General features: G+C 43.7%; 1 protein-coding gene across 1 annotated transcript in view; it reads right to left on the reverse strand.

Annotated features, from left to right (window-relative positions):
- Nucleotides 1-255: 255 nt before the first annotated feature.
- The window catches only part of LOC5515337 (adhesion G-protein coupled receptor D1), a 36,553-nt gene continuing 9,797 nt past the window's right edge, over nt 256-27,011 (reverse strand). The window contains exons 11-14 of the mRNA XM_001635420.3: nt 7,085-7,126; nt 5,207-5,308; nt 2,069-2,182; nt 256-1,556 (exon numbers count right to left, since the gene is read on the reverse strand). Coding sequence (XP_001635470.3) covers nt 1,506-1,556; nt 2,069-2,182; nt 5,207-5,308; nt 7,085-7,126 — 309 coding nt within the window. The 3' untranslated portion in view covers nt 256-1,505. The remainder of the gene's footprint in view (nt 1,557-2,068; nt 2,183-5,206; nt 5,309-7,084; nt 7,127-27,011) is intronic.

A 27,011-nucleotide genomic window follows, 5' to 3' on the forward strand; every position in this document is an offset into this window, starting at 1 on the left:
TGTGAAAACCCTACGATTTTTTTAATGGCCCTACGAAAACCCTTTGATTTTTTCATAGCCCTGTGAAAACCCTATGATTTTTAATGGCCTTGTAAAATTGCTATGATTTTTTTTCAGAACCCTGCGAAAACCTTATGAATTTTTTACATAGCCCTGTTAAATTGCTATAAATTTTTAACAACCCTGTGAAAACCCTATGAATTTTTAACAGCTCTCTGAATGTGAGACCCCTGTGAATTTTTTAATAGCCCCATGAAAACCCTATAAAAGTTTATTCGGGAGAATATCTGTTTACATCAAGTGAATTCGCATTACAGAATGAGTTGAAACTGTTGATATCACAGGCAGCCAAAGCTTTATTTTAATCTCACGGTGAACATTGTATGAAAAAAAAGAAGTTTAAAATAAATCTACTCTCTTTCGCAACGCTCAGGCGATAGAAAATATCTCTAGTTTATATAAAAAATACAACAACAAGTTGAGAGAGGATCACACGTGGATCAGCTACGTTTTAAACCACCGGACAGCCTCTATCTGCTGGTGTGCATTCGACATTTGATTAATTAAAAAATCCTTAAAAAAGGCGACAATAACGCAGATTTATGTTTTTTTTCAGGCCAAGCCTTCAGGTTTATAACCTGAAGAAGGCAGGTATTGTCCTGCCGAAATATTGTTCTAAAAACATAAACCTGCGTTGTTTGTCGACTTTTTCTTTATTCAAAGGCTAACGCCTTACTATGTATATACAATTCGTTAACAGAGTTTGCTAAATTATACTAACACATGAGTTAAAACAATTGACCCGGCTGGAAAAACTGACGGTTGTGTGATCTCAAGTGAATTACAATTGAAATGAAACGGTATTTATGTTGTTAGATTACATAACATTACATCCCAAAGGGATTACATCACCAACACCCATACCAACAAGCAATTCTTTTATTGAAGAGAAAAATGAAGCTAAGTATTGTGAAGCGTCTTTGGTGTGTTGAAGAATCCCGATGTAAAAACTGTTCCAACGCTAAGAACAATAGGCACAAATAGAGAGCATGGACTACCTGTGTTTATATCAGGAAGGCCTGAGGACTGAAGACGCATTATTTTCAGGTCTATTACAATTTCTCTTCTTTTTGTGTATTTTAAAAGATCTTAGTTTCACTTTTCCACTTTTCATTATACATGTGTGCCAAATAAGACGTACTGGGTGTTATAACGTTATTTCTGGGTTTTAACTTAAATATTTGTCACTGCACCATTCCATTGTTTTCATGCGTTGAAGCGCGGGGATTTTCAGCCGTTACTTTGAGCCCGCAGTACGAGGAGTGTGTGACTGCAGTACAGGGATCCCGCCTGGCGCCTGCAATGTGTTCACCGTGCTTCTAATTGTCAGTGTTTTCCATTTGATTCCCGAGGGTTAGGGTTAGTAACCATATACAACAGACGGCATTTCCAGATGGTTCTTCGCCCAATTTTCATCTTGAGTGTTTTTAATAGAGATGCCAGATCTATACTCGGGACGGGGACATGACCCCTCTCAACTCGTAATTTGTACCAAGCTGAAAAACAAAACCATAAGCGATAAGTGTCTAATGTCAGTCGCCATTTTGTTACCCTGGTTTATATAGAGGTTTCACTGTTCGATATGTCACTTTTCCCTGGCCTGTGTTCGTTATACGGAGGTTTCATTGTTCGGTATATCCGTTTTACCTGATCCGTGTCCGTTATAAAGAGGTTTTACTGTTCGTTATATCCGTTTTACCTGATCCGTGTCCATTATAATGAGGTTTTACTGTTCGGTATATCCTTTTTCCCTGATCCGTGTCCGTTATAAGGAGGTTTCACTGTTCGGTATATCCGTTTTACCTGATCCGTGTCCGTTATAAGGAGGTTTCAATGTTCGATATATCCGTTTTACCTGATCCGTGTCCATTATAAAGAGGTTTTACTGTTCGGTATATCCGTTTTTCATACGTATCCGTTATATAGAGGTTTCACTGTTCGGTATATCCTTTTTCCCTGATCCGTGCCGTTATAAGGAGGTTTCACTGTTCGGTATATCCTTTTTTACCTGATCCTTGGTCCGAGGAGCTGCGGGTTTCCTTTCGCCGTCTCGAGATGAGCTCGAGTTACTCAATGTACGATTCTGGTCAAGTTTAGAAAAGTCGGTCTTCTTGCTTTTCAGCTATTTGAATACAGAGCGGCATTTAAATTAGCGCAATGGAGTGGATAATTTGCGCTTAATTTAATGACAAAAACATATTAAACGGCACAAGTTTAAAAATAGGTTTAATATTACTTATTTTAATGTACTCTAGCAAGGCTTACAATTTTGCTGATTCCAAAAAAGATAAAATAAGTGTCGTACATACAAGGCCGAATCTATATTTTGACCGAAAGGGGGTTTGAAAAAATTGTTACATTTGGCTTTTTGACCCCCACATACACAAATTCCTATACTGGAATTGAATGCGCAGTAATTAGAGTGTTAAATACTTTTCCCTAAGGCTAAGTTCAAACATCGTATTATCCATGAGCCGTATTCAACGCAAATGCATGCAAATGAAGATGAAACAATCGACTCGATTTATTTGCATTCATTTGCATTGAATACGGCTCATGGATAATACGACGTTTGAACTTAGGCTAAGAGGGTTTAAATCCCCTATACCGTTCCCCGCTACTGTACATTAAGAGATAACAGAAAGAAGAAAGGGAAAATGCTTGAAACAAACAGATTTGCTAAGATGGCTGTTTGTTAGAACGCAGTGGCTATATGCCCGACAGTCGGGAAAGGTCCTCAATCGCGTGTTCTAATTTTCCTTCTGTTATCGTTAATTCTAATGGTGAATTTTGAATTATTGCACCGAACTTGGTGCAATAATACTCTGTATTGTTAACGTTGTCCCTAATAATCTGGTACACGCGTCTATTCCTACACCCTTTGCCCCCCCCCCCCCCCCAGTAAAATTATTTTGTACTCTGTATTGTTAACGTTGTCCCTAATAATCTGGTATACGCGTCTATTCCTAAACCCTTCCCCCCCCAGTAAAATTCGAAGATACCCCTCAAAATAAAACGCCTGCACGATCACAAATTTTACCCAAAAAAATTACCTCAGAAGCCTTTAAAAATACAGTTTCTAAGTGAAAAGCCTATTTTTTTATCGGATACACCTAAAAATACCTGAGGCACGATTTTGATCCCTAAAAAAACGACTAGCATCCCGATCAGCTCGACATGGGAACACCCCTCCCCCCCCCCCCCCCCCCCCCCCCCCCCCCGGGCCCTGTGTCCTGCCTGCCATTTGTAGAATATAGAACATAAACGTTTTCTACGCGTTGAAGCGAGGCGAAAGCGCGGAACTTTCTATTTGATATCGACATTCACACGAAGCACACGAGGCATCTATAAGCGACAATTACCCCGATATTACCCCGAGAACGCCACCGGATGTAAGTCATTTCCTCATATATACTTCTATTGGTGATTTGTTAAGTATCTTTTAAAAGTAGTTAAAATATACATTAATGCATTTGTACGCTTTGATTTTAGCAAAGAAAGGGTAAAAATTTATATGAGAAAAGAGCAACCTGACTAATTAGAATCATACATTCATCAGGAGGTGTTGGAAATGGTTCGCGTCGTTCGCGACAATGGTTTTGATGCTGTGGAAACCTTTTGTATTCGTGGAAGTACGTAACTCTAGTCGCGTGACAGGAGTTTCGTGACATAATCTGATTTTAGCTTGGTTGCCGTTATTTAATGATTTCTGTTGTCAATGTACACTATAAAATCGTTATTTTGATGGATCCTCCTGAAATGACCGCGGTCGTTACAAAAACATTTCCGGACCGACGACAACTTACTCGAGAGAATCAACAACAAAAAAGTTGTTTTTCACACTTTTATAGCAATTTGTTGCCAGTTTTCTGCAAGGATGGTGTTTCAATATTTATATTCAGACAGTGAGTTTTATTACATACTTAAAAAAGAAAATATCCATACCCCCCCCCCCCCCCCCCCTCCTATTGAGGGGATTGGAAATTCGGGGGTGGGGGGTTCAAACGCCCAGGAATTTCCAGAGAGGAGGGGGAGGGGGAGAAATGCCCTTTTTCCTTAACAGTTACTGTATTTTTTTTGCAGGGGTTAGAAATTCCAGAGGGGTGGGGGGTCATACCTCCGACCCCCTCAATAGGGGGGGGGGAGGGGGTGGATATTTTCTGGAACTACACAATATGATTTCCAACTTTGTTCACCTTTCTTCTAAACAGTTGCTCCTGAGAGTTTCGCTGATGTTCGTGAAGATTTTGTTCGCAATGACCATTCAGTAAAATCCAGTTCGTATTTCCACAAAATGCTTTTAATCATTCACAAATGCAGAACTTCTAATTGAAGATATCCTCTAAATTTCTACCAACAATTATGTGAAATAATTTAGTCCCAATTGATCGTCGCTTTCCACTCGAATTGATCGTAGAGATGTTTTTTTTTTTTCACTTGAATTCTCCACAGACAGTAACTATATTCACTAAAATACTTCTCTTGAATGAAGATACATTATGCAGATAAATTCCTCGAGTGAAATTCCTCAGTACGGACCTCTCGCGCTCGGTTAATAATATGCTGCTAAATGTGGGCAGTTCTCAATTTGTTAAAATTTCACGGTAAATTTTCAACCTTGTGAGTTCAAAGTACTTTATATATTTAGAAAGGTCAAGCTAATCTGAATTCTGAAATTCTGATCTGAAATCTGAAAATCGGAATTGAATGTTTTTCCTTGCTTGTTACACATAAACACCTTTCCCGATTGTGTTATTGTAGCAGACAAAATTCAAGTGTCCTAAAATAGAGATTTTATGGTGTATACAAGCAAGGAAAAACGTACCGACAAGACGATACCGATACCGACAAGAAAGCTCAATTGAGATTCGCTTGCCCATTCCCAACAAATATGGAATACTTTAAGCTCACTAGGTCGACAATTTACTGGGTTATTTGAATAAATTGAAAACTGTCGGGCATTTAGTCCATTGAGGATCTTACCCGACTGTCGGGTATATAGCCACTTCGTTGTTAGAAACATATAATGAGAAATTACATTTGTAGACTTTACAGACGGTTTCAATTTTTATTCTACCTAATGAGAATCAAAATGTAATAAAATTTTACCGCTCCCGAGATGCACCGCGCGGCGAAACACATGTACCTTAGAAGTCGGTGTGTTGACTGACACGGAATAGGCACGTGATCCGGAAGCAGAGTCTACACGCTCACGCCTTTGCCACCACGCCGTGATCGCTTGTCGTACCTGTGACGTCATCAAGAAAAAAGATGGCGTCATCGGTCAACAGTCAGCGGAATTGGAATATATTCTCACCAGCCTCTTTGTGCTTAGAAAAGTTTAGGGGGGAGGGGGGGTAAGGAACAACAACATAATAATCATACATTCCATACACGATGAAAAGCCTGGGGAAAATACATGCAGCCCGAACCTGACAGGCGGGACGGATACCTGGCTCCCCACTCTGCCAAACGACGCTACCAAGCCTGTCGAATGATAAGCTGAGAGAAAGGGTATATATATATATGATAATGGCTAATAATGGACATCCAAAAATAAACTTCAATAATTCCCGATACCAATCATTTCCAATATTGCAAATCCAAATACCCGCAACTCAGACCCCTACTTACTCTCAAAACTCAGACCTGAAGAACAGACAAGCCTGGAGTCCCAAAAACTCTCAGCCCGAGCCGGGGTTGCCGGGCCCAGAATTAAATTAATAGAATTTCCTCGTCCACCGTAGAAATATACTAAAACAAACGATAGAGTAACCAGACACTACCCCGAAGCCCAGGTAGCCCGGGTAGCCCGGGTAGCCCAGGTAGCCCAGGTAGCCCAGGTAGCCCGGGTGTGCCCATCAGAGACAGGGCAACTGAGGGGTATGACTCCTCCGTTGCTTAGCAACCAGACAGTGATCCAGCCACCACGCCAAGAAATAAAGCCAGCTAACAATATATGGCGAGGCCAAACCGTCACCCAACTTATAATTAAACAAAACCATCGCCCTGCATAAAATGAAATTTTAACGAAAATTAATGGTGACGTCCAAAACCAGTCACCCAACATAAATTTTTTTTTTAACATTTTGTACAATAAAATTATAAGAAAATTAATGGCGAGGTCCCAAACCAGTCTGACAACATGAGAATAGCAATGACAAATTGTGCGAGGTCCAAACATCACCCATAGGGGAGGTAAACACTTGAAAACACTGCATGCAACACATGGTAATAACAAAATTAACACAACTATACATTACGGTCATACAAGACGCCAAATCCAAATAAATTCAACGGAGTAGAAATAATTTCCCCGTTCTGACTCCGTAAGCTGCCCAAAACACCAGTGAAATCCACGGCTTTTGTACAAAACTCAGGAGAGTAGAAATTTCACTTTTTAACACAAAGATGCCAGCATAATCGGATCAAACGATCAGAAACAAAGTCTCAAGTCACTTGAACACTGGGTGACGCCAAGAAGTAAGGATGGCCGTAGAAATGAATGGAGACACGTAAAAAAGATTAATATTATCTTGGGTGGTGATGTAGTGTGCTAGAGCACGAGATAAGACCGCCGCACACAGGGGGAAGAAGCGAATGAGAAATATGATAATGAAAAGTAAAAATTTTTCCCCGTAATGAGTCCGGTGAGAATAGTCCCCTTATTACGTATGGCTCTAGGGTCAAGGGTTACTTTTGGAACTTTCGAGACCTTTATCCATCAGACATTAACACGTTTTAAGATTTTTGCTGCAGCGTCGCACGCTTGACGATGAAGCCAGTCGTCTAGTCATATGGATAGAGCGTCTGTACCAACACTCTCGATCCCCCTCTCCTCCCCCCGCTCTAAAACCTCCCCCAACCCCCTCCACCCTAACCACCACAACTACCACCACCGTGGTAACTACACTGAACAAGGAAACAAATGAACGAATAAACCAAAAAAATAATAATAATAAATATTTCAATTGATAAATTTAAATATGGAATTTTGAAACGCATTTTAGAATGTCGCTCTCACCTGCTGGTCAAAAAGGCAGTGAAGAAGAAATACAAAGAAGCCCTAGAAAAAGTAAGAAAAGAAGTAAAACGTTTTGATCAATTAATTATTTTTGGCTGCATTCACATTAATGCTGTGGCTGCTTTTTTACATGTGTTGACATCATGTTTATAATGGACGCAAGCGCAAGCGTAAGCGCAAACGGAAGCGCAACACAAGTGAGTATCGGTCAAACATAAGAGCAAAGGCAAGAAAATCAAGCTGTTGCGTTCTCTTGCGCTTATGTTCTAGTGAGAATCGGAAAACTACGTGCCTTCCGCTTGCGCTTGATTTAGGGGGAGGGGGGTGGTTGCCGTTATCAAACCAAATTACAGCCTAATAAGCACACCTTACTCTACACTTTCAAAATTGGATCAATTTTAACCACTTTTGTAAGAGAAATTGTTATTTAACGTGGGGGGGGGGGGGGGGGGGCCGCTATGTTTGGGGGAGGGTTGCAATTTTTTTGAGCGTCGATTTGGGGAAGGGCCTCAAATTTTGATACAGGGTTTAGGGAAGGGCTTCCAGGTATTCTGATCAATTTCCGAGTCTCCTAAAAAGTCTTTCAGGATTTCAAATTTTTTCTTCAAAATATAAAACTAAATTTGATGCGCCTTCTGCTTGCACTTTCATGACTTTCGTTTGGCTGTCGTTGAAAATCATTATCCCCTAAAGTGTGGCCTCTACTACTTTCAACTTTTGGGCTTTGATTTAAAACATTGAATTTACGAATTTCGATTCATGTCAGGATGTCCCCCTCCCCCCCTTATAACTTTTCAGATTGGTGGTATGAAAAGATGTTTAAATAAGATTTATGTTTGGATGGAGCTAATGATGCTTTATTCTATTTAGGTTTTAACAATAATTAGCATTTCATTTATTTGAAAATGGCAAACTTTTCACAGGGGAGCATGCCCCCAGAACCGCTTTAAAATATTATTTTGGTGGTGTTTAAAGCCTGCTCCGTCGCCCCTTTATGGGCATGTCTAAGCCAGTGCACCCCCTCACCCCCAACCAACCCCACACACATAAAACTATTTAAGCTTTTTTTTTGGTTTGGGGGAGGACCTTAATTTTTGGTAGCCTTTTTTGGGGAGGGTCACCATTTTTGTGCTTTAGATTTGGGGAGAGTTGAAATTTTTGAACCAGAAAAAAATTAAACTTAGCAGCCCCCCCCCCCCCCCCCCACCCCTGATAAATAATGACCCTTCCCTAAACGGAGAACACGCAGAGAAGATGGCTGCATGTTTATGATCATCACTATACAAACATTTATAGTATAGTTTCTTCTAAAATAGAAAGGTCAATTGGTGGAACTAAACGCGTTTTTTGATGAAATAAACCTGACCCTTTTGACGACAGATAAGGTATTGACTGTTTTTCATTATCATGCATTAAATCTAAATACTTTTATGATTATAAATAAAAAGAAGACCAGACAGCGACGTTTCTGGATTCTTTAGTAGTAGTGTTTTGGCGCAGCTGGCGCAAAGTTTTCATCATCCCAAATTTCATTCCAAAAGTGGCGCAAAAGTCTCCGCACACCTCCGCCAAGCCTCGCGACCTGCGCATGCGCGAGTTTGCCAGAGATCTCTTGCACGACCACGCCCACCTGTCAATCACTTTGTAAAAAACCTGTCAATCACTTTATCACGTGACGACCACGCCCACCTGTCAATCACTTTGTAAAAAACCTGTCAATCACTTTATCACGTGACGACCACGCCCACCTGTCAATCACTTTGTAAAAAACCTGTCAATCACTTTGTCAAGAACCTGTCAATCACTTTGTCACGTGTCGCACCTAGGGGGAGCTCGAGGGGGCTAGCCTCTCAGCTTCACATCTAAAAAAAGCTTTTGAAAAGTGGTTTAAAGACATGGCTGGTTTGATAGAAATGGAGAACCTGAAGGTGAAAGATCTGAAAGCCCTCGCCAAGGAGCGGGGTATCCCAAGATATTACTGGATGCGGAGAGACGAGCTCGTAGGGGCGCTGACCAGCACGTCACCACCACCACCACCCCGACGGGTTCCTTTACCCAAACTTGTCAAAGGGCTGCCACGACCACCCCGCATTACCCCATCCAACACGTCGGAGAGTATTCTCGACGGCCCGATACCTGAGATTAATGTCCCTATTCTAAAACCCTCCCAACCCCCACGGAGTTCCCGCGTCCAATCACTCAAGCATTTTGCAAACAGGGCGGCCAACTTGATCAAGAGCGAGTTAGACAAGTTTGCGGATTGGATACTATCTTATGTCCCTGAGCCCATCAAAAAGACCGTCAAAGAGGCTGCAGATAAACGGGTCGAACGTCTGAAGGAGAGGATTAAGCGTCTACACGAGGAGGTGGAAGATCGCTTCACACCCAAGGAACAACAGACGGCGTTGAAGGGGTATCTTAAAACCCACGGAATAGCCGGGCAGAGAGGTTACGACCCCAAGACATTCATCGCCAGAATCAAACCGAAAGTCCTTGAACTCATCGGTCGACAAAAAAAGCCTATCAAAGTGAAGTTTATCTTTACTTGCGGGTTTATAAAAGAGGATCCGGCTACAGCTCAGATCGAAGAAGAACTGGGATATTTTCATACAGAGAAGCCTGAGATTGTGACAGAGTCGACTGATCTCTCTGATTTGTTCGATACGATGACAAATTATTTACTCGGATTAGTTGAGCTGTTCCAGAAGCAAGGCTCCGGATGGCAGTTTGACCAAGTGGAATACTTTGACATCAACATAGATCCCTTTGAACCGCTTTCTGGGTCTTCCTATATTCCGCTGCCGCCGAAACTAGCGTCTAAGAAGGCGATCATCAATGTTAAGAACGAGAATGATCACGAATGTTTCAAGTGGGCAGTAACCTCTGCTGTGTATCCTAGGGAGAAAGATCCTCAAAGGTTCAGTAAACAAATGATAGAGAACTCTGAGAAATTCGACTGGTCAGGGATAGAGTTCCCCGTCTCACTAAAACAGATTGACAAGTTCGAGAAACAGAACCAGTATACGGTTAATGTGTTTGGATACGAAACCAAAATATATCCATTGAGAATCAGTGAGAAGGATCCAGATAATGCAATCAACTTACTTCTCATCTCGGATGATGAGACGAATCATTACTGCTGGATAAAGAATATGATGAGATTAGTATCTACTCAAATTGATGAGTTTCATCATACTCGTTTTTTATGCTGTAGATGTCTGAACTCGTTTCGGTGCAAACAATCATTAGAAAAACATTCTGAATGCTGCGGCAATCATGAAGCGGTTGGAATAGAGATGCCTAAGATAGATAAGGATGGAAATCTACCCCACATTAAATTCAAAAACTACAACAGAAAAATGCGTGTCCCCTTTGTTGTCTATGCCGACTTTGAGAGCTTCACAGAGAATATAGACACATGCTCCCCAGATGAGAGTAAAAGCTTCACTAAGCAATACCAGAAACACAAACCGTCTGGTTTCTGCTATCTCATCAAGTGTTTCGACGGAGATATATCCCCATCCGAGCTTGTACGATACACAGCTGAATCTCCAGACGAAGATATCCCACAGCTTTTCGTAGAGTCTTTGGAGTCAGACATTAAGAAAATTTACGATAAGTTCAGGTTCCCTAAGAAGGTGAAAATGACTCCGAAGGACAAAATCGCCTATAACGACGCCACTCACTGCCACATCTGTGAGGGTGAATTAGGGGAAGACAAGGTTTTGGACCATTGCCACCTCACCGGAAAGTACAGAGGTGCTGCTCACAACGCATGCAACTTAGATCACAAAATTCCAAAGTTCTTTCCTGTTATCTTTCACAATCTGTCTGGGTACGACAGCCATCTATTTATCAAGAACCTTGGTACATCGGAAGGTAAAATAAACTGTATACCTAATAACGAGGAAAAGTATATTTCTTTCACAAAACAGATTGTAGTCGACAGTTTCACGAACAAGGAGGGCAACAAGATTGATGTTAAACGTGATATCAGATTTATCGACAGTTTCAGGTTTATGTCGGCCAGTCTCGACAGTCTAGTGGGTAATATGTCAAGGGAGTGCTTCAAAAACCTGGCGGAGTACTATGAGGGGGAGGAGCTCCAGCTGTTGTTGAGGAAGGGTGTTTTCCCTTACGACTGGTTCGACGGGTTTAGCAAGCTCGACGCAACACAGCTCCCACAGAGAGAGGCATTCCACTCCAAACTCAACGACACCGACATATCGGAGGAGGATCACCTGCACGCGCGGAGAGTGTGGGAGGTCTTTGGGATGGGGACCATGAGGGATTACCACAATCTGTACCTAGAGTCGGATGTGTTGCTTTTAGCTGACGTTTTCGAGAACTTTAGGGACGTTTGTCTCAAGAATTACGGTCTGGACCCCGCTTGGTACTACACAGCGCCAGGGTTGGCTTGGGATGCAGCGTTGAAGACCACCAAGGTGAGGCTAGAGCTTCTAACGGACTATGACATGTTGCTCATGATTGAGAAGGGCATCCGTGGGGGTGTCTCCATGATAAGCAACAGACATGGGGAGGCAAATAACCCTTACATGAAGGAGTATGACCCTGACCTACCCACAAAATATATCACCTACCTTGATGCTAACAATTTGTATGGCTGGGCGATGAGCAACCCTTTACCGACTCACGGTTTCAGGTGGATGGGTGACCAAGAGCTGTCAGGTTGGAGAGACCGCCCATGCATTCTGGAGGTTGACTTGGAGTACCCTCACCACCTACATGACTTACACAACGATTACCCACTAGCCCCGGAATCTATCGGGCTAGGCAATGTGGACAAGTTGGTCCCAAACCTTAACGACAAGACAAAGTACGTTATCCACCATGAGACTCTGAGACTTTATGTGAGTTTTGGGCTAAAAGTCACCAAGATTCACAGGGGTGTCACTTTTGAGGAGTCTGCTTGGCTGGAGCCCTACATTGACTTGAACACCGATCTGAGAGCCAAGGCGACAAACGATTTTGAGAAAGATTTTTTCAAGTTAATGAACAACTCCGTCTTTGGTAAGACTATGGAGAACATTAGGAACAGGGTGGACATTCGGTTGGTGACGGACGAGAAGCAGGCCAAGAAGCTCATATCAAAGCCGAACTATCAACATCGCACCATTTTTTGCGAGAATCTAGCCGCCATCCACATGAAGAAGACAAAGCTGATCTTCAACAAGCCTGTCTACTTGGGCATGTCCATTCTGGACCTGAGTAAGACGCTCATGTACGATTTCCACTACAACTTCGTCAAGCCCAAGTACGGTGAGGATGCAAAGCTCTTATTCACTGATACTGACAGCCTGATGTATGAGATCGAGACGAAAGACTTCTACAAGGACATCAGCGGGGATGTGAGGTCCATGTTCGACACCAGCAACTTTCCGAAGGGCCACCCATCCGGTATTGAGGTTGGTGTGAACAAGAAAGTCATCGGAATGTTTAAAGATGAGGCTGGGGGCCAGCAAATTACAGAATTTGTAGGACTGAGGGCCAAACTTTACTCGTACAAGATGGATGAAGGTAAAGAAGAAAAGAAATGCAAGGGCGTCAAGAGAGCAGTCGTCAAGAAGAGCATCGGTTTCGATGACTACAAGGATTGCTTATTTGGTAAGAAACCTCAGATGAGACTTATGAATGTCATCAGAAGTCATAAGCATGATGTTTACACTGAAACGGTGAACAAGGTCGCTCTATCTCATGAGGATGACAAGCGAATCATCTGTGACGATGGCATCCACACCTTCGCTCACGGTCATTTCAAAACTGCGGCTGGTGGCGGCTCAGTATCTTCAGGGACGACTTGAAGTTCTTCCCTAACGAACGACCTCCTTGGAGCACCTTTGGAGAGGTAATACAACACAGGCTGTCCAACTGAAACAACACTGCGTGATAGATCAAACACTTTTAAACTCCAAATAGGGTCTGTGGCTCGTCTGCGTTCACCTCCTTCCTCTTCTCCAGGAGCTAATAGATATCTAACTCTAACCCCCGGTGGTAGTCTAACTTCGTCAAGTCCAACAGGCCGCTTATACGTTGGAGGATCAATATCAACCTCTTTCAAACCAATAGATTTTGCAGGCTCTTTGCCAGTGATTCTTATGGGTTGACTATTCAGAGTTTTCAAAACATCTGGCAATCGTTTCACCCAAACTCTAGATCGATCATCGCTAATCATTTCTTGAGCATACTGATGAGAAAACAACCTCTCCGCAAGTGTTCTATTGGCGCGTTCGACAAAAGCCTGTGCGCGATGGTTCCCAGCCTCGCTTCGCTGGATGGTAACCCCCTTCTTTTTCATAATCTTCGTTACCTCTCCCCTAAATTCTGTCCCCGGATCGACAATCACCGTATGAGGCCATTTAAGTTTTCTGGAGTATATCTTTTCAAACCCTTTAGCAATTCCACTCGAATCCTTGGTAGTCAGTGCTTCTGCATCTTTATATCTCGAGGCAATATCAATCACGACCAACGCGTAACGATAGGTTTTTCTGCCTACGTTATCGTGGGACATAAACAACAGATCGGCTTGGTGAATCTGATTAGGTTTATTCACAGTCCAATGCGGTCTGGGGACATACTTTGGGGCTGGGAGGTAGATCTGCCACAACGCCTGTTTTTCAAGCCACCTCTTAGCCTCGGCTTCACTGACTTTAGCGACACTAGCTAACTTAGAAATAGCTGAATACCCTTTCCAGTATCCATCGGTGGAATAGTATATTTTTGATAACCTGCTTTCGTTACTCATTTAAAGATTATCTCTCTTTTCTTAAAATAAAAGATGGCACAAGCGATATCAGAAAAAATTAACCCAAACAGGATCCCACGGGAACCCTTCGGCCTGAAAGCGGAATCGTCGCTGAATCGGATTACATTCAATCCCTCATCGGCAAGTCCTGGAGAAACCCTCTATATAAATATTCCAAAACTTGCTGAAAATGTAGTGATTGTTCCAGGTAGTGTATCCTTACTATTTGACTTAAACGTCACAGGACACGCGAATAATACTCTCGTCAACAACGTTGGTCGAAACCTAGTGTCAAGGCTCAAGATTCTCTTCGGTGGAGAAACACTACAGGATACTCAAAGATACGATCTCTTCCAAACCTATCACGACTTATACTTACAAGCTGAAGATCGTGAGGATAGAATAAAACAAGGTATCTCCTCTGAAAACATGAGGAAGCTCAGGACAAATGCAGGTGACAAAGCGACATCAGATGCTAAGGAAGTAGCTCTTGCAGCAGTTCACAACACCAAGTACTGCATTCCACTCGACCATCCTATTCTCGGCGAGCATGGGGTCTTTTATCCAAAGGCGTTACCTCATCCGCTAATCTTTGAAATTACTCTAGCCCCAGTTTCCGACGTCGTTGTTTATGCTGACACGGTCAAGACTCCAACGTACACAATCACAAACCTCGAGTTGGAATATGCTTGCATCTCAAGTGAATACTTGGCTCGTGAGGCGTTGTCGGCTTATCAGGTTGGTAGAGGATTCTTTTACGAGAACGTCATTCTCCACAAAACGTTCACCATCTCCAAACCTAATGATGGTGTCATAAACGAGCACATTAATCTGCCGAGGAGGTCAATGACAGGGATATTGTGCCTGTTCACAGAGAGCTACACCGGAGGAGCAAGGGATTCCGAAAAGTTTGTCAATCCAAGCATCACATCGATCAACATTAATGTGGATGGCATGCCAAACCGTCTCTACTCCAAGGGGATGACACCGCCGGACCTCTGGGAGTCGGTAAAGAAACGTTTCGGTAGAGAGGGTGTTAAGCAAAAGGATTTTTACGCTAATAACAAATTTGCTCTGTGGGTCGACTTGAGGGCACACCCGGATAACAGCATTCACGGAGGAGGTCTGGTCTTGAACAACACGCGGGACGGAGTAAAACTCGAGATGAAACGAAAAGTTGGAGGAACGGGAAACATCACCTGCTACATGTTTGTAGTAGCCGACGCGTTGATGGAGGTTATGAACTCGGATTTGAGAGCAATCATGTATTAAAAAAGACTTGTGTGATAATACAAAAAGAATGGAAGAATTACGGGAAAAAGTTCCTTTTCATTGTATTATCACAGGACCTACTAATTGTGGGAAGACAAAGTACCTCACGGAACAGCTTCGAGGGCCGTTCCGGCATGTGTTTGAATACATTGTGTTGATTTGTCCGACTTATGCGAAAAATAAGTCCTATCGTGGATTTGCTCACGGGGATAAACGTTTCTTGGTATTATCACCGGATTCTAGTAACACCGATGAGATTAACGAGTTACTAACAGATTGTGCGGTGCTGTTTTCTGGTACAAATACGTTACTCGTTTTGGATGACTGTGCTGTATCGAAAGATCTAAAGCAACGCTCGAACAAGTTTATCGATCTAGCGTTCTCAGGGAGACACGATGGGTTATCAGTGTGGGTATTGACGCAACAATTAACATCCATAGCAAAGCCCTTCCGTGATAACGTCGCCTGCGTGGTTACATTCCATAATCCATCTCAAATCGGTACCAAAACACTGTTTGAAGATTATGGGGGTGACTTAGACGCCGAGACTCGTAAAAAGTTCGTAGAACTGCTGAAAACTGAAAAGTATTCCAGACTCTGTTTCTGCCTACGACATCCATTCCAACGTTATTTGGAGATTCCTGCCACGCGGTGAGCCCTGATTAGAGAAAAGTTGGGGAGCTCTAGGGGCCAGCCCCTCGAAGTGGTTTAAAAACATCTTGGTCTACTTACAAAATAAGATGGCAAGCATTGAGGATTATATGGAAGAGGAACCTGAGTCTAAGGGGAGCTCGAGGGGTGCGCCTCCCGAAGATGATGTTGAAGTCAAACGAGAATCGCTGGCTATTCTCGCATCTCTTGGGACTACGAAGGAATTTCTTGGTGTTGGTATGAGTCTTGGTGATATCAAGAAGCTCTCGGCGAGAGACGTCGAAAAGTACTTTGTTCGCTACCAGACTGTCTTAGGCAAGCAAGTTACTGATGGATTAGTAGAATCAGCACTTCAAGTACTGTCTCAAGTCATTTCCTACGTGGTTCCTGTAGATGACACCGAAGCGCTTAGCAAAGACTTACAGAACGACGAGTTGGTTAAACGCGAATTGTCAAACTTTGCAGGTCTCTTGGTATTGAAGGGAGGAAGGATGGTAGCACTTGCTAGTGCCCTCTTCCGGGTCGCTAAGCATGTTAAACTAACACCTTCTTCACAGGAGACTTCCAACAAACTTCAAGAAGTTTCGAGCACAACTGAGCAAACTCTTGAGCACAACTGAACACAACTGAGCAAACTCTTGAACACAACTGAGCACAACTGAGTAAACTCTTGAGCACAACTGAGCAAACTCTTGAGCACAACTGAGCAAACTCTTGAGCAAACTGCTAAGACGCCATTTAAAGATTATGTTTCTTATTGTAAATCGAAATAAGAAATGTCTGACGAAAATCAGGAGGTTGAACAGATTACTAGGAACCCACAACCGACAAAAAGCAAGGAGAAAGATCCTAAAAAAGTCGCTGCTGGTAAGAGAGCTGCCGAAGTTAATAGGAGGGCTAGAGAAGCACTTGCTAGGGAAATGAAACGTGAGGCGGAGGCGAGTTCAGAAGACACTACACAGGCGAAGACACCCCACCAAGGGGGAGCTCGAGGGGCTAGCCTCTCGGACGCTTGGATTCCAGAGCTATCGTTTACAACTGTACTGTCTCTAGTTGGAATAGGGTTTACCGCATTGGATATGTATATACGTTTTTACAAAAAGAAAGAGGGCGAACCGTCTAAGATTAACGTCAACGAGGCCGAAACTCTTGGGAGACCCACCTCCCACCTAGGGGGAGCTCGAGGGGCTAGCCTCCCGAACGCGACGCCGAAAATAGGAATGTTGTGATTTAAAGATTATCTGAATCTGTAATAAATAAAATCATGTCAACTGAAAACAAACTTGTGAAAACGATCACCGACTCAGCAGTCATCATCGGATTAGCCGCCGGTATGGGTTATGTTGCTAAAAAGGCTATGAAAGAGTCATTCATCAGCGACCCTTCGTCAAGTGTTACAAACTACGCTAAATGGGTTGCTGTCCTGTCCGGTAGTATGTATCTGAAAGATTATCTGGAAACACAAAAGATTTTGCCAAAACCGCTGTAGGCGACTTAAAGATCTTATAGATTGATTAATAAATGGCGAGTATAGCATTTATGATTGGTGGAGCTATTCTTAATGCGACGGCATTCGTTGGAGGGAGTTACCTAGCGAGATACTTATCTTCTGACGCTACTCATGTTGATAAAGAAAAAATAAGACACGATAAAGCGCTTGAAAAGTATCAACAAGCAATGGGTGATTGGCAGAAAAAACGACAGGAATACCAGGATTGGTTGGGGGAAGAATATAATAATAAACTTCGTGCAGACCAGAATGATAAGGAGACCGATCAGGCCTTCAAACTATACGCTCAAACACATCCAGATTTTGATTTGAAAGAGCCTGAGCTCTCAGATTACTACAGACCGAGTAGCAACCAAAAGATGGGAGAGATGGCATATGTTGGAGGTGGAATGTTAGCCCTTGGCTATGCAGCGAGTAAATGGCTCTGAGCATATTCGGTGTAAAGATCACTTAAAGATTTCTTATCTTCAAACAAAATAAGAAATGGATATAGATTTTGATCCCACAACAGAAGAAGGTAGAGAAGATTTGAATACTACCGTGGACGAAGAATATGATTCTCTTATTCCAAACGATGGTGAGGGAAGAGAATCATGGAGTGAGAGGATCTCAAACAGATTTGGTAGAGGTGCAAGCTATGTGAGTAGGAGGTTGATTGATTTATGGAAAACACGAAACCCCGGGAGGGCTGTCCCCGAGTACATGGAATTACAGAATATGGGGGGTTCTTCTTCAACGGACGCACTTAGGGTAGACCTTTTGTTATCGAAATATCCAGATCTTGATGAAAATTTAGTTCAGATTTCAACGGATGAAAGAGGAAAACAATTCATTTCCTTCTTTTCTGCAAGAAAAGGTGGTTGGACTAGACCAGAAAGGTTGTATAATGAGGATAGAACGGTGCGGAAGAGTGTTGACGCCAAAATCAGATCCGGAAAGTACAAGCAAATTCAGATTCAACTCGATGAACTAGACGCTACAGGTAATACACTCAGAGAAGAAGAAGAGAGAAACACCGAGCAAATGAGAAAAAATAATGAGGAACGAAGTGAAACAACTAACCAAGAAAGACTAAGAGCTATAGATCGTAAAAATGAAGAGCTCAGCGAAAGAAATTCTGTCATAGATGAAACTTTGGAAGAGAATCAATTGGAGAGAGAAAATCTTGAAGAGAGAATGTCGTTGAAAGATCGTGTCAAAGCGATTTTTAAGAAATACGGATTCACCACCGTTGCTGTGGTTACCGCTGTGGGCGTTCTTATCGGTGTTATCGTCTCTAACCTGAAGACGGGTTTGACAAGTGTCGCAAAAGGCGTTGGAGACGGTCTGAAAACAATAGGCAAGAAACTAGGAGAAATACTCCCAGGAATGGTTGGTGCGATAGCCAGTTTCATATTTAGAACGGCGGGTGAAGTCGTAGGCTTTTTAGCTAAAAACGCATGGCTTCTCATCGTCGCTGTCGTCTTGTATTTCGTAGAACGATTTAAAAGGAGACGGAAATCATAACAAATGGTATTACTCTACATCGAAGGGAACGTTGGTGACTTTACTATCTATTTAGAACACCCTATTGAAAAGCCGCGGTTTATTGCGCTGCGAGGATGTGCGTTTCATAATCGTTGTAACAGTCTCTCAAGCGAGGGAACGGTCTCCGACGGTGAGAACATTATCCTTAGGATCCCCGCGGGGCAGTATACGATCGAGACGCTAAAACTTCAAATAGATGGGGGTATGCGTCTCGGTGAACAGCCAATCTCTATTAGAGACTCGTCGCTCGAAGCTCATCGAAACGTTGTGTTGAATGAGCCGCTTGCCTGCCTGTTAGGACTCAAGACCAGGGAGCTGGAAGCAAACACTCGCCACAAGATAAAGATGATAGGTCACGAGGCTATTTTTATCCACTGCGATCTTGTGAACGCGTCCGACTCCCTCCAACAAGGAGCTCCCTCACAAGTCCTAGCAAGTGTAGAGCTTGATGAAGGAAAGATATACCTCAATCCGAGCGATCCGGTACGGGTTAGTACCACATCAGTCGGTTACGTGAGTAGTCTCCGTCTTAGTATAAAGGGCGGTGACGGAAACACAATAGAGCGCGGTCTCTACCCGATACGTCTAATTTTAGAAATCACTTAAAGAATAAACTCTCCCCATAATAAAGCTATGGAAGAGTACAACTCAATCTACCCGAACGTACCCCGAGGGGTCAGCCCCTCGGGTGATAACTTCAGGCTTCAAAAGACCCACGATGTTTTGGGAAGTTTGGAACAAGAAGTTAAACATTACGAGAATGTGAGGAAAAAGTATAAACGAGCGCAGAGCGTGTTTTCAAAGGTAAGTGTGGTCTTAGGACTCGCATCCGTCATTCTTGGGTCTAGTGGTTTAGGAACTTCTCTGTCGGGTTTTGGTATCATCGTCGGAGTTCCGTTAGGCGCTCTGGCTGGTGTTTCCGGTCTCACCTCTGTAGGCTGTGCGGCGGTTTCTAAACGGCTGTCGCAAAAAGTCTCCAAGCACGACCAAACAGCGGCGATGGCAAAGGCAAAAGTAAATAGCATACGCGACCTGGTCTCTAAAGCTTTAAAAGACAACAAAATATCAGACGAAGAGTTCTCTTTAATCTTGAACGAGGTGGACAAGTTTGAGGCTCTAAAGCTCCAGATCCGTCAAAAGTCGGTAAGAGAGGACGAAAAAAACGTAAACATTACCAAGCTGAGGGAAACAGTAAGAGAAGAGATTTTGAAAGACCTGGCGAGTCGACCCGCTCGGTGAAATTTCTGTACGAGAGAACTCCCGTCGGATGGATCTATGAATTGAGATGCGTAAAGGACTGATTTAAAAACATCTTATATGTCATATAAGATGAAGTTTACAGAATTTGTGAAAAGGTACCCCTACTACTCACGCTTCAGGTTCTCTGCCGACGAGCACGGCAATGTGCAATTCGTTTTCAATGGGGACGAATACGATCCATTCGACAAGAATGGGAATCTAGTCAAAACGTTATATCACTTCCCTGGTAATAGCTGGAAACCCGAGAATATCCAGGATTTTCTAGTCGCCGACGACACACAAGCATACAAGGAAACGATCCAGCAACTGTTTGGGTTCCCAAAACAATACAGACTAGACGCGCGTGCAGAGTACAAGATATCGCCGTGGGACGAAAACCCTACGAGAAATAATTACGTCTCTTTCGATGTTTTTATAACACCAAAGCTGAAGACACACTTTGTTTTTAGGGACATATTCACCGACAGCTTGCTAGTATTCAGAACAGCAAAGGAGGCTAGTAGGTGGCTCGACGCCCCGAACCTCAGTTATTGGAGTCAAGCCTTAAATTTTGCTATGTTTTGCGCGACTGCTGGATGTGGTGTGACGCGTGACATGATTGACGACTCTCAAGTGGGGTCATTCTACAGATTTCACATCATTTTCACTATCAGACGAATATTAAACGAGCTACAATGCCCTCTTCCAAAAGATAGGCTCTTTAGTTGGAATAAAAACTTTTACAGCGAAGCGGCTTACCAAAAACTAAGAACAGAATTCCGAACTGGTGACGATTTCCGGTTCCTCGGACCGATAAATCATGGGTTAGGGAACGTTTATAATTATGATTATCACGGCTTGTCATCTTCTAACGACAAGTATAAGCCTTATGGCACCATTGATCAATTACACGACGAATGGGACGCTGCCAAAAGCGACCACGAACACATGAATCACTTTGAGATCGAGTACCTGAAAGACCTTAGAACTGGGTTTCAGTATGAGTGGTTCTTTCCGGAAAAATCAATGGGGTTAACCAAAGCTGGGTTGTCTAGGATAAACCAGAGCATCGAAGCCTTTGTTTACTGTATTCTAGGCGCGCAAGTTCAGACCCGGTCGTCAATCGTCGGTGATAGCGGTTCAGCTCAGGAAACGAAACAGGTCTTCACGAAACTCTTTGAAAGCGCGGTGGTGGAAAACAGTATATCGAAAAGTATACAACGGTATCAGTTTGCTTTACAACAGGCGAGACAAAAACTAGACCTGGCTTTCGCCCTCGGCTGTTGGTTAAGTCCATCGTATCTTGTGATAAATAACAACACTTCGATCGCTGGCTATAATAACAAGTTACAAAAAGCCACCACAGATATGAAACTGGGGTTGAATCCGATAAATAACGAGATAAAAACGATCCCAAAACATAATATGGGTCATTCAAAGATTGTGTTACCTCATACCGAGTCAGTCACGGCTCACAAACCGGAACCGGAGGCGAAAACTAACCCAAAGCCGGACGTGATTAAACCCACGAACACACAGCACGAAACTAACCTTGCCACGATCACAGCCTTTACGGCTGGTTTAGCTTGGTATCTATTCCGGTAACATGCGGGGTGCATGTGGACGGATGTGACGTACCGCAAGAAGACAATACCTGTTCACGTGTGCATACCAGACCACCCTGGCGACCGCGAACTCTCAATGTAAATACAAAACCTATTTTCAGAATCGCTAGTTGTTAGGGTGATTAGGAATGTATGTGTTTTGTAACGTGAGACGCGTTACAAAACTGAGTGGGTCAATGTTAATTTCCGTTACACGTTCTGCAATGGTGCTTTTGTCTATCGTGTTCACATATTTGAGACCCTCCGCATAACTTACAAAAGGGTCTCTGTTTGTCGTGTTCACACATCCCTTTCCCCTTGCAGTCTTTACAGACATATCTTGCTCGTCTGTGCTCACAAATGCTACCGCCGTTACATTCTCTGCACCGCGTTTTTCTCCGGTTGTGAGGGCAGATTTGCGATCCGTGACAATCTTTACAATAATATTTCACTCTGCCATGAAGACACTTATAATCCGTTGTTCGCTTTACGGGGGATACTTTCGGGTCTTTCACCGTTTGGTTCTCCATTTCTATCAAACCGGTCATGTCCTTAAATCACTTTTCAATCCAACACGCGATACCCGCCTTCTAGCCGACCGACGTCTACCTGACGAAACACTCTTCCAACATTCCCTTCTCTTGCTCATCAAGACACCAATCCCAAAACCTGTCTGGGTGCCAAGCTACTGGCATTAGTTCGTCCTCCAGCTTTCTACGGAATCTCACCTTGTGTAGCTTCTCCGGGAGCTCCTCATGCACGAGGCCCCACCTCCACGCCGCACGTAGCACCGCGACAATTTCGTGTAGACCCCAAAACCGTGCGTAGTTCATATGTACAATGAGATCGGTCGCGCCCCACTCCAAGCACAACCTCACAATCTCGAGGTTGCCAGATTCGGTGGCCGGTGTTATAGCATAGTCCGGGTCAAACTCCCAGAAGTTTTCTCTCAGCAACTCTAGAACCTCAACGTGCCCATTGTACGCCGCCTCAGCGGTGGCCCAACCGACATCGACATCGACGCCTAGATCTATCAATAACTTAACAACCCCCACCTGACCTTCCCCCGCCGCAGTACCCATGGCCTCGATCATCGCCTCTCTATCATCACAATACTCACCCATCACCTTCAAAACCTCTACGTGCCCGCCTTTCGCTGCCATGGACGCTGGATATACGAAGTCACAGGCGCCCGACTCACAACACATCTTAACGATCTCGGCGTGGCCGTTCATTGCGGCCCTGACCATCGGCTTTTCGAAATCCGTCGCCCCCCAACTCTTACACAACCTCACGGTTTCGACGCACCCCTCCCCCGCCGCGCGCGCCATGGCGGCGTCAAAGTCTGTGGCGCCCCACCTCGCCAAGGTGGCGGCTTGATCCTCCACGGTGAGATTTGTAAGACTTCCAGCACTTTGCATATCCATTTTGTTATTACATCCACGTCTTTAAACCACTTTTTTCGAATTTTTTTAGACGTGTCAATTCACATCTACTCCGGACTGACAGTTTTCTGGAAATCCTGATTTCCAGAGAAATCAAGAAATATCATACCACACCAAGCGTACCCAGGACTGTGGCCACTTCTCTCGCTTTCCTACTGATGGTTAACTCGGAGACGCCCGTTCTTTCGGAGAATTTTTTAAGTGTAATATCGACCCCCTTTAGCCGTACCCAGTAATAGGTTAAAGCGACCGCAAAGGATTGTGGGCGAGCGCGATTCAACTCAGACGAGCGGTTCTTAGATCTGTAGTAGAGCTGGACCACCTCTCCCTTCTGTGCGGGGGACGCCGAGAATCTATCCATCACATCGCGAATGTGGTCCACGACGGTGGGAGACGTTCCGTGTAGTAAGTAATCTTTAGGCATGTTAATACTGAAGATTTTTAGACCCTTAAGACAACTCTTCCTGCTCAATCCAAAAGTCTCCATCAAGGTTTTCGGTGTCTGACACTTACCGGACATCTTGTAGGCGTAGTAGATACACGCAAAGACGATCGCCTTCCGTGGGTCGCCGCGAAAAATCTGGCCTTTCGTCACCTGAGTGTATATCTCGTTAGCTTTGGCTACAATTACCCCACTAAAACCCATGTTCTCCACATCCTTGTCAATATTTCTGTCCTCAGACCTACGTACCTGGACCCGACTTGGATCCGAAGACCGTTCGCCGTCGGAATGTCCGTAAAAACCCCATTCCCTTTCGTGCTCGATCACGCGCTGCATCTGTTCCCCGCACTCTAAGCAACTAGTGACCCCGTCTTCTGTGACTAGGTCGTCATGATTGCAAAGGGTGTTACTACTATCCTCGTCTCCCAAGGAGGCTCTACTAGTCCCGTATTCGGTGAGGGCTCGGTCAAACAGTGCAAATTCCGGCATGAGGGTGGGGACGTTAATCTCAAGCACCGGTCCGTCGGGGATATTGTATGGTGGTGGTGACCGATCTTCAGCCGTACGTTCAACTGTTCGTTCCTCCATTTTATTAAACTGTTCATGTCTTTAAGCCACTTTTCAAAGGCCTTCTAGATGTGAAGCTGAGAGGCTATCCCCCCCCCCCCAGGCTCCCTCTGGGTGTGATGTGTGTGGTTGCTAAGACTTCCGAAGGGGTCCGCGTGGGGGCGGTGCGGTCTAAAGTCTCCGCACCACATCCGTGGACTAGTATCTCACCCATCTTTTTTCACCATACCGTGGCATGGAGACTAACATTGCTAGAACACCAAGGACAATTGTCGCCGCTCCGGCCACAAACCCAACGGGGTCGAAGCTTCCGTATTCTGAGTCTTCATAGTAATCAGCGTCACAACAGCAGTGTTCAGGCTCCGCATCCGCAGTGTTACTCACATTCACCTCCAGCACCGAACAACCGCCGGCTGTAGCCGCATCGTTTTTAATCTTCACCTCCGTCTTTAATGTCATTTTATCTAGGACCCCACACGTCTTTAGACCAGAATAGCCTCCCGAGCTCCCCCTAGGTGCGACACGTGACAAAGTGATTGACAGGTTCTTGACAAAGTGATTGACAGGTTTTTTACAAAATGATTGACAGGTGGGCGTGGTCGTCACGTGACAAAGTGATTGACAGGTTCTTGACAAAGTGATTGACAGGTTTTTTACAAAGTGATTGACAGGTGGGCGTGGTCGTCACGTGATAAAGTGATTGACAGGTTTTTTACAAAGTGATTGACAGGTGGGCGTGGTCGTGCAAGAGATCTCTGGCAAACTCGCGCATGCGCAGGTCGCGAGGCTTGGCGGAGGTGTGCGGAGACTTTTGCGCCACTTTTGGAATGAAATTTGGGATGATGAAAACTTTGCGCCAGCTGCGCCAAAACACTACTACTTCTTTTCTTGTCCTTCATTTTATTAATAATCTAAATATTTTTATAAACTTAGATATTGAAGAGCCTTCGTTACTTATTTATTAAACATTTGAGAACAAAGAGACAAATAAAAACAACAACAAAAAATGCAATAAAAAATCCATAGACTAAAAATGCAATAAAAGATTAATTAAAAAATCACAATAGCTTTCCCAAAACAGCCGATGGAAATGGATGCTTTTTTCTCACTTGGTATTTTCCTAGAATGAAGAAATACCGGTTGACAGAGCCAGACCCTGTGTTACAGACAACAGAATTCGCTAGAGTCATATGCTCTCATCACAGGGAGTCAACTATCAATAACTTGTTAACATTTAGGACTCGACATATGGCGAGTGACAAAGAAACCACAGGGATATTTTGCATGGTTTATCCGCCGACGGCACATTTCCCAACGGCGCCACGTCTATTTCCCGTGACGTGTTTCCTTTATTTAGACGTCATTTCGTTTCTGTGTGTTGACGACGCACCGTTTACAAAACCACATCACTCAAACAACGGAAGAACAGGTTAGAGGACAAGCTGGAGGAAAAGGAAATGTCCCAAATTATCGTGACCTTTCTGGGTGGCAAATTCAAACAAAGTTTATCACAAAATGACTGCGGCCGTCACACCAGAGAACGACGAAAAAATTAAATCTTTAAATAAAACAAAACCCTTTCAAAAAATTCTGGCTTTTTTTAAAATAAATTTTGTATAAGTTGCTTTTTGTTGCTGTTATTTTGCCGCTAAAAGCCTGAGCGCGCGCTAGTTTGCCACAAAAGTCACGTGATCTCTTAGCGCCTTTACTTTATAAAAATGAGAATCTTTAAAATAGGTACAGAAACCCTTAGGCCCGATTCATACGTTGCGCTCCTGCCATGTCGAATCAAACTGGATACATACAGTCGTTTGACAAAAGGTTGTCGTCAACCGGCGACAAGCGACAAGCCCGCATGTAAGCCTTGGTAAAAACCACTAAAAGGACTAGCTGCATATATTTGCCACTGCATAACTTCAGACTTAGACGGTGTAGCAGTGGCTAATAGCTAGGCGCTTCAGTAGTGTTTTTACCCATGCTTATATGCGATCTTGTCGGGTAGTCGCAAAGCCGGTTGGTTGACGACAACATTTTGTCAAACGACTGTATATAAACAGGTGGTCGCTGACAATTATGGCGGCGCCTGTCATGCTGCACGGAAAAAGCAAAACACCGATTCGACCTCGAGCTTTTGGTGTGCCGAATCAAATTTACTGAACATGAAAAAAACTAAATATTTTTAATTGTTTTTTTTTCCGAAGTATGATGAGTATTTGAGAATCGAACAAAATCGTAGACTTACTGGCGTTTTTGAAAACCAAAAGAAAATGCCGCTTCTAGAATGGGGAAAGAATGCAGACAGACGACTAGTGCGGCTTTTCTATGAGCTCAACTCGGTTAGCAACAAGCGTGCAGGTTTAACTGCCTCAAATATTTTAGGTTCCTCAAAAAATAGTACAAAACTTACTGTCCACCACCCCTTGCTGAAAACATGACTAGTTTTAACGTGAAAACTTTCGCAGTCAGGGATGTACGTCTCCCTCTCTTATCAACCAATGAGGGCGCGCGTATACCTTATCGACCAATGAGAGCTCGGGTAGTACGCTAATCAACCAATGAGATCGCGCGTAGCACTTTGAACTGTTTGTACAGGCACCGCAGAATAGGGCTATCGGCTAAATAACTTATTTCGTGACTACTAATATCGTGTTTTGGGGAAAATTTTTATTAATTTTAAAAACTCATTTAAGAGCCCCCTGTCAACCGATATTTTGTCATCCTAGCCAAATTATTACAAGGGCATCCATTTCCATCAGCTAATATGAGACTCAGTAGAGCTCTTTAAAGTAAACCAAACAATTCGCGCTCCCCGGTATCTAAAGAGACTTAGTCGCGGACGAATGGCTACGAGTGGTGAACACTTTTAATTGGTAATTTCCGAGGTGAGACGACAATTGACTGCTCTAT

The sequence above is a fragment of the Nematostella vectensis genome, chromosome 8 (assembly GCF_932526225.1).
Source record: "Nematostella vectensis chromosome 8, jaNemVect1.1, whole genome shotgun sequence".
Classification (NCBI taxonomy): domain Eukaryota; kingdom Metazoa; phylum Cnidaria; class Anthozoa; order Actiniaria; family Edwardsiidae; genus Nematostella; species Nematostella vectensis.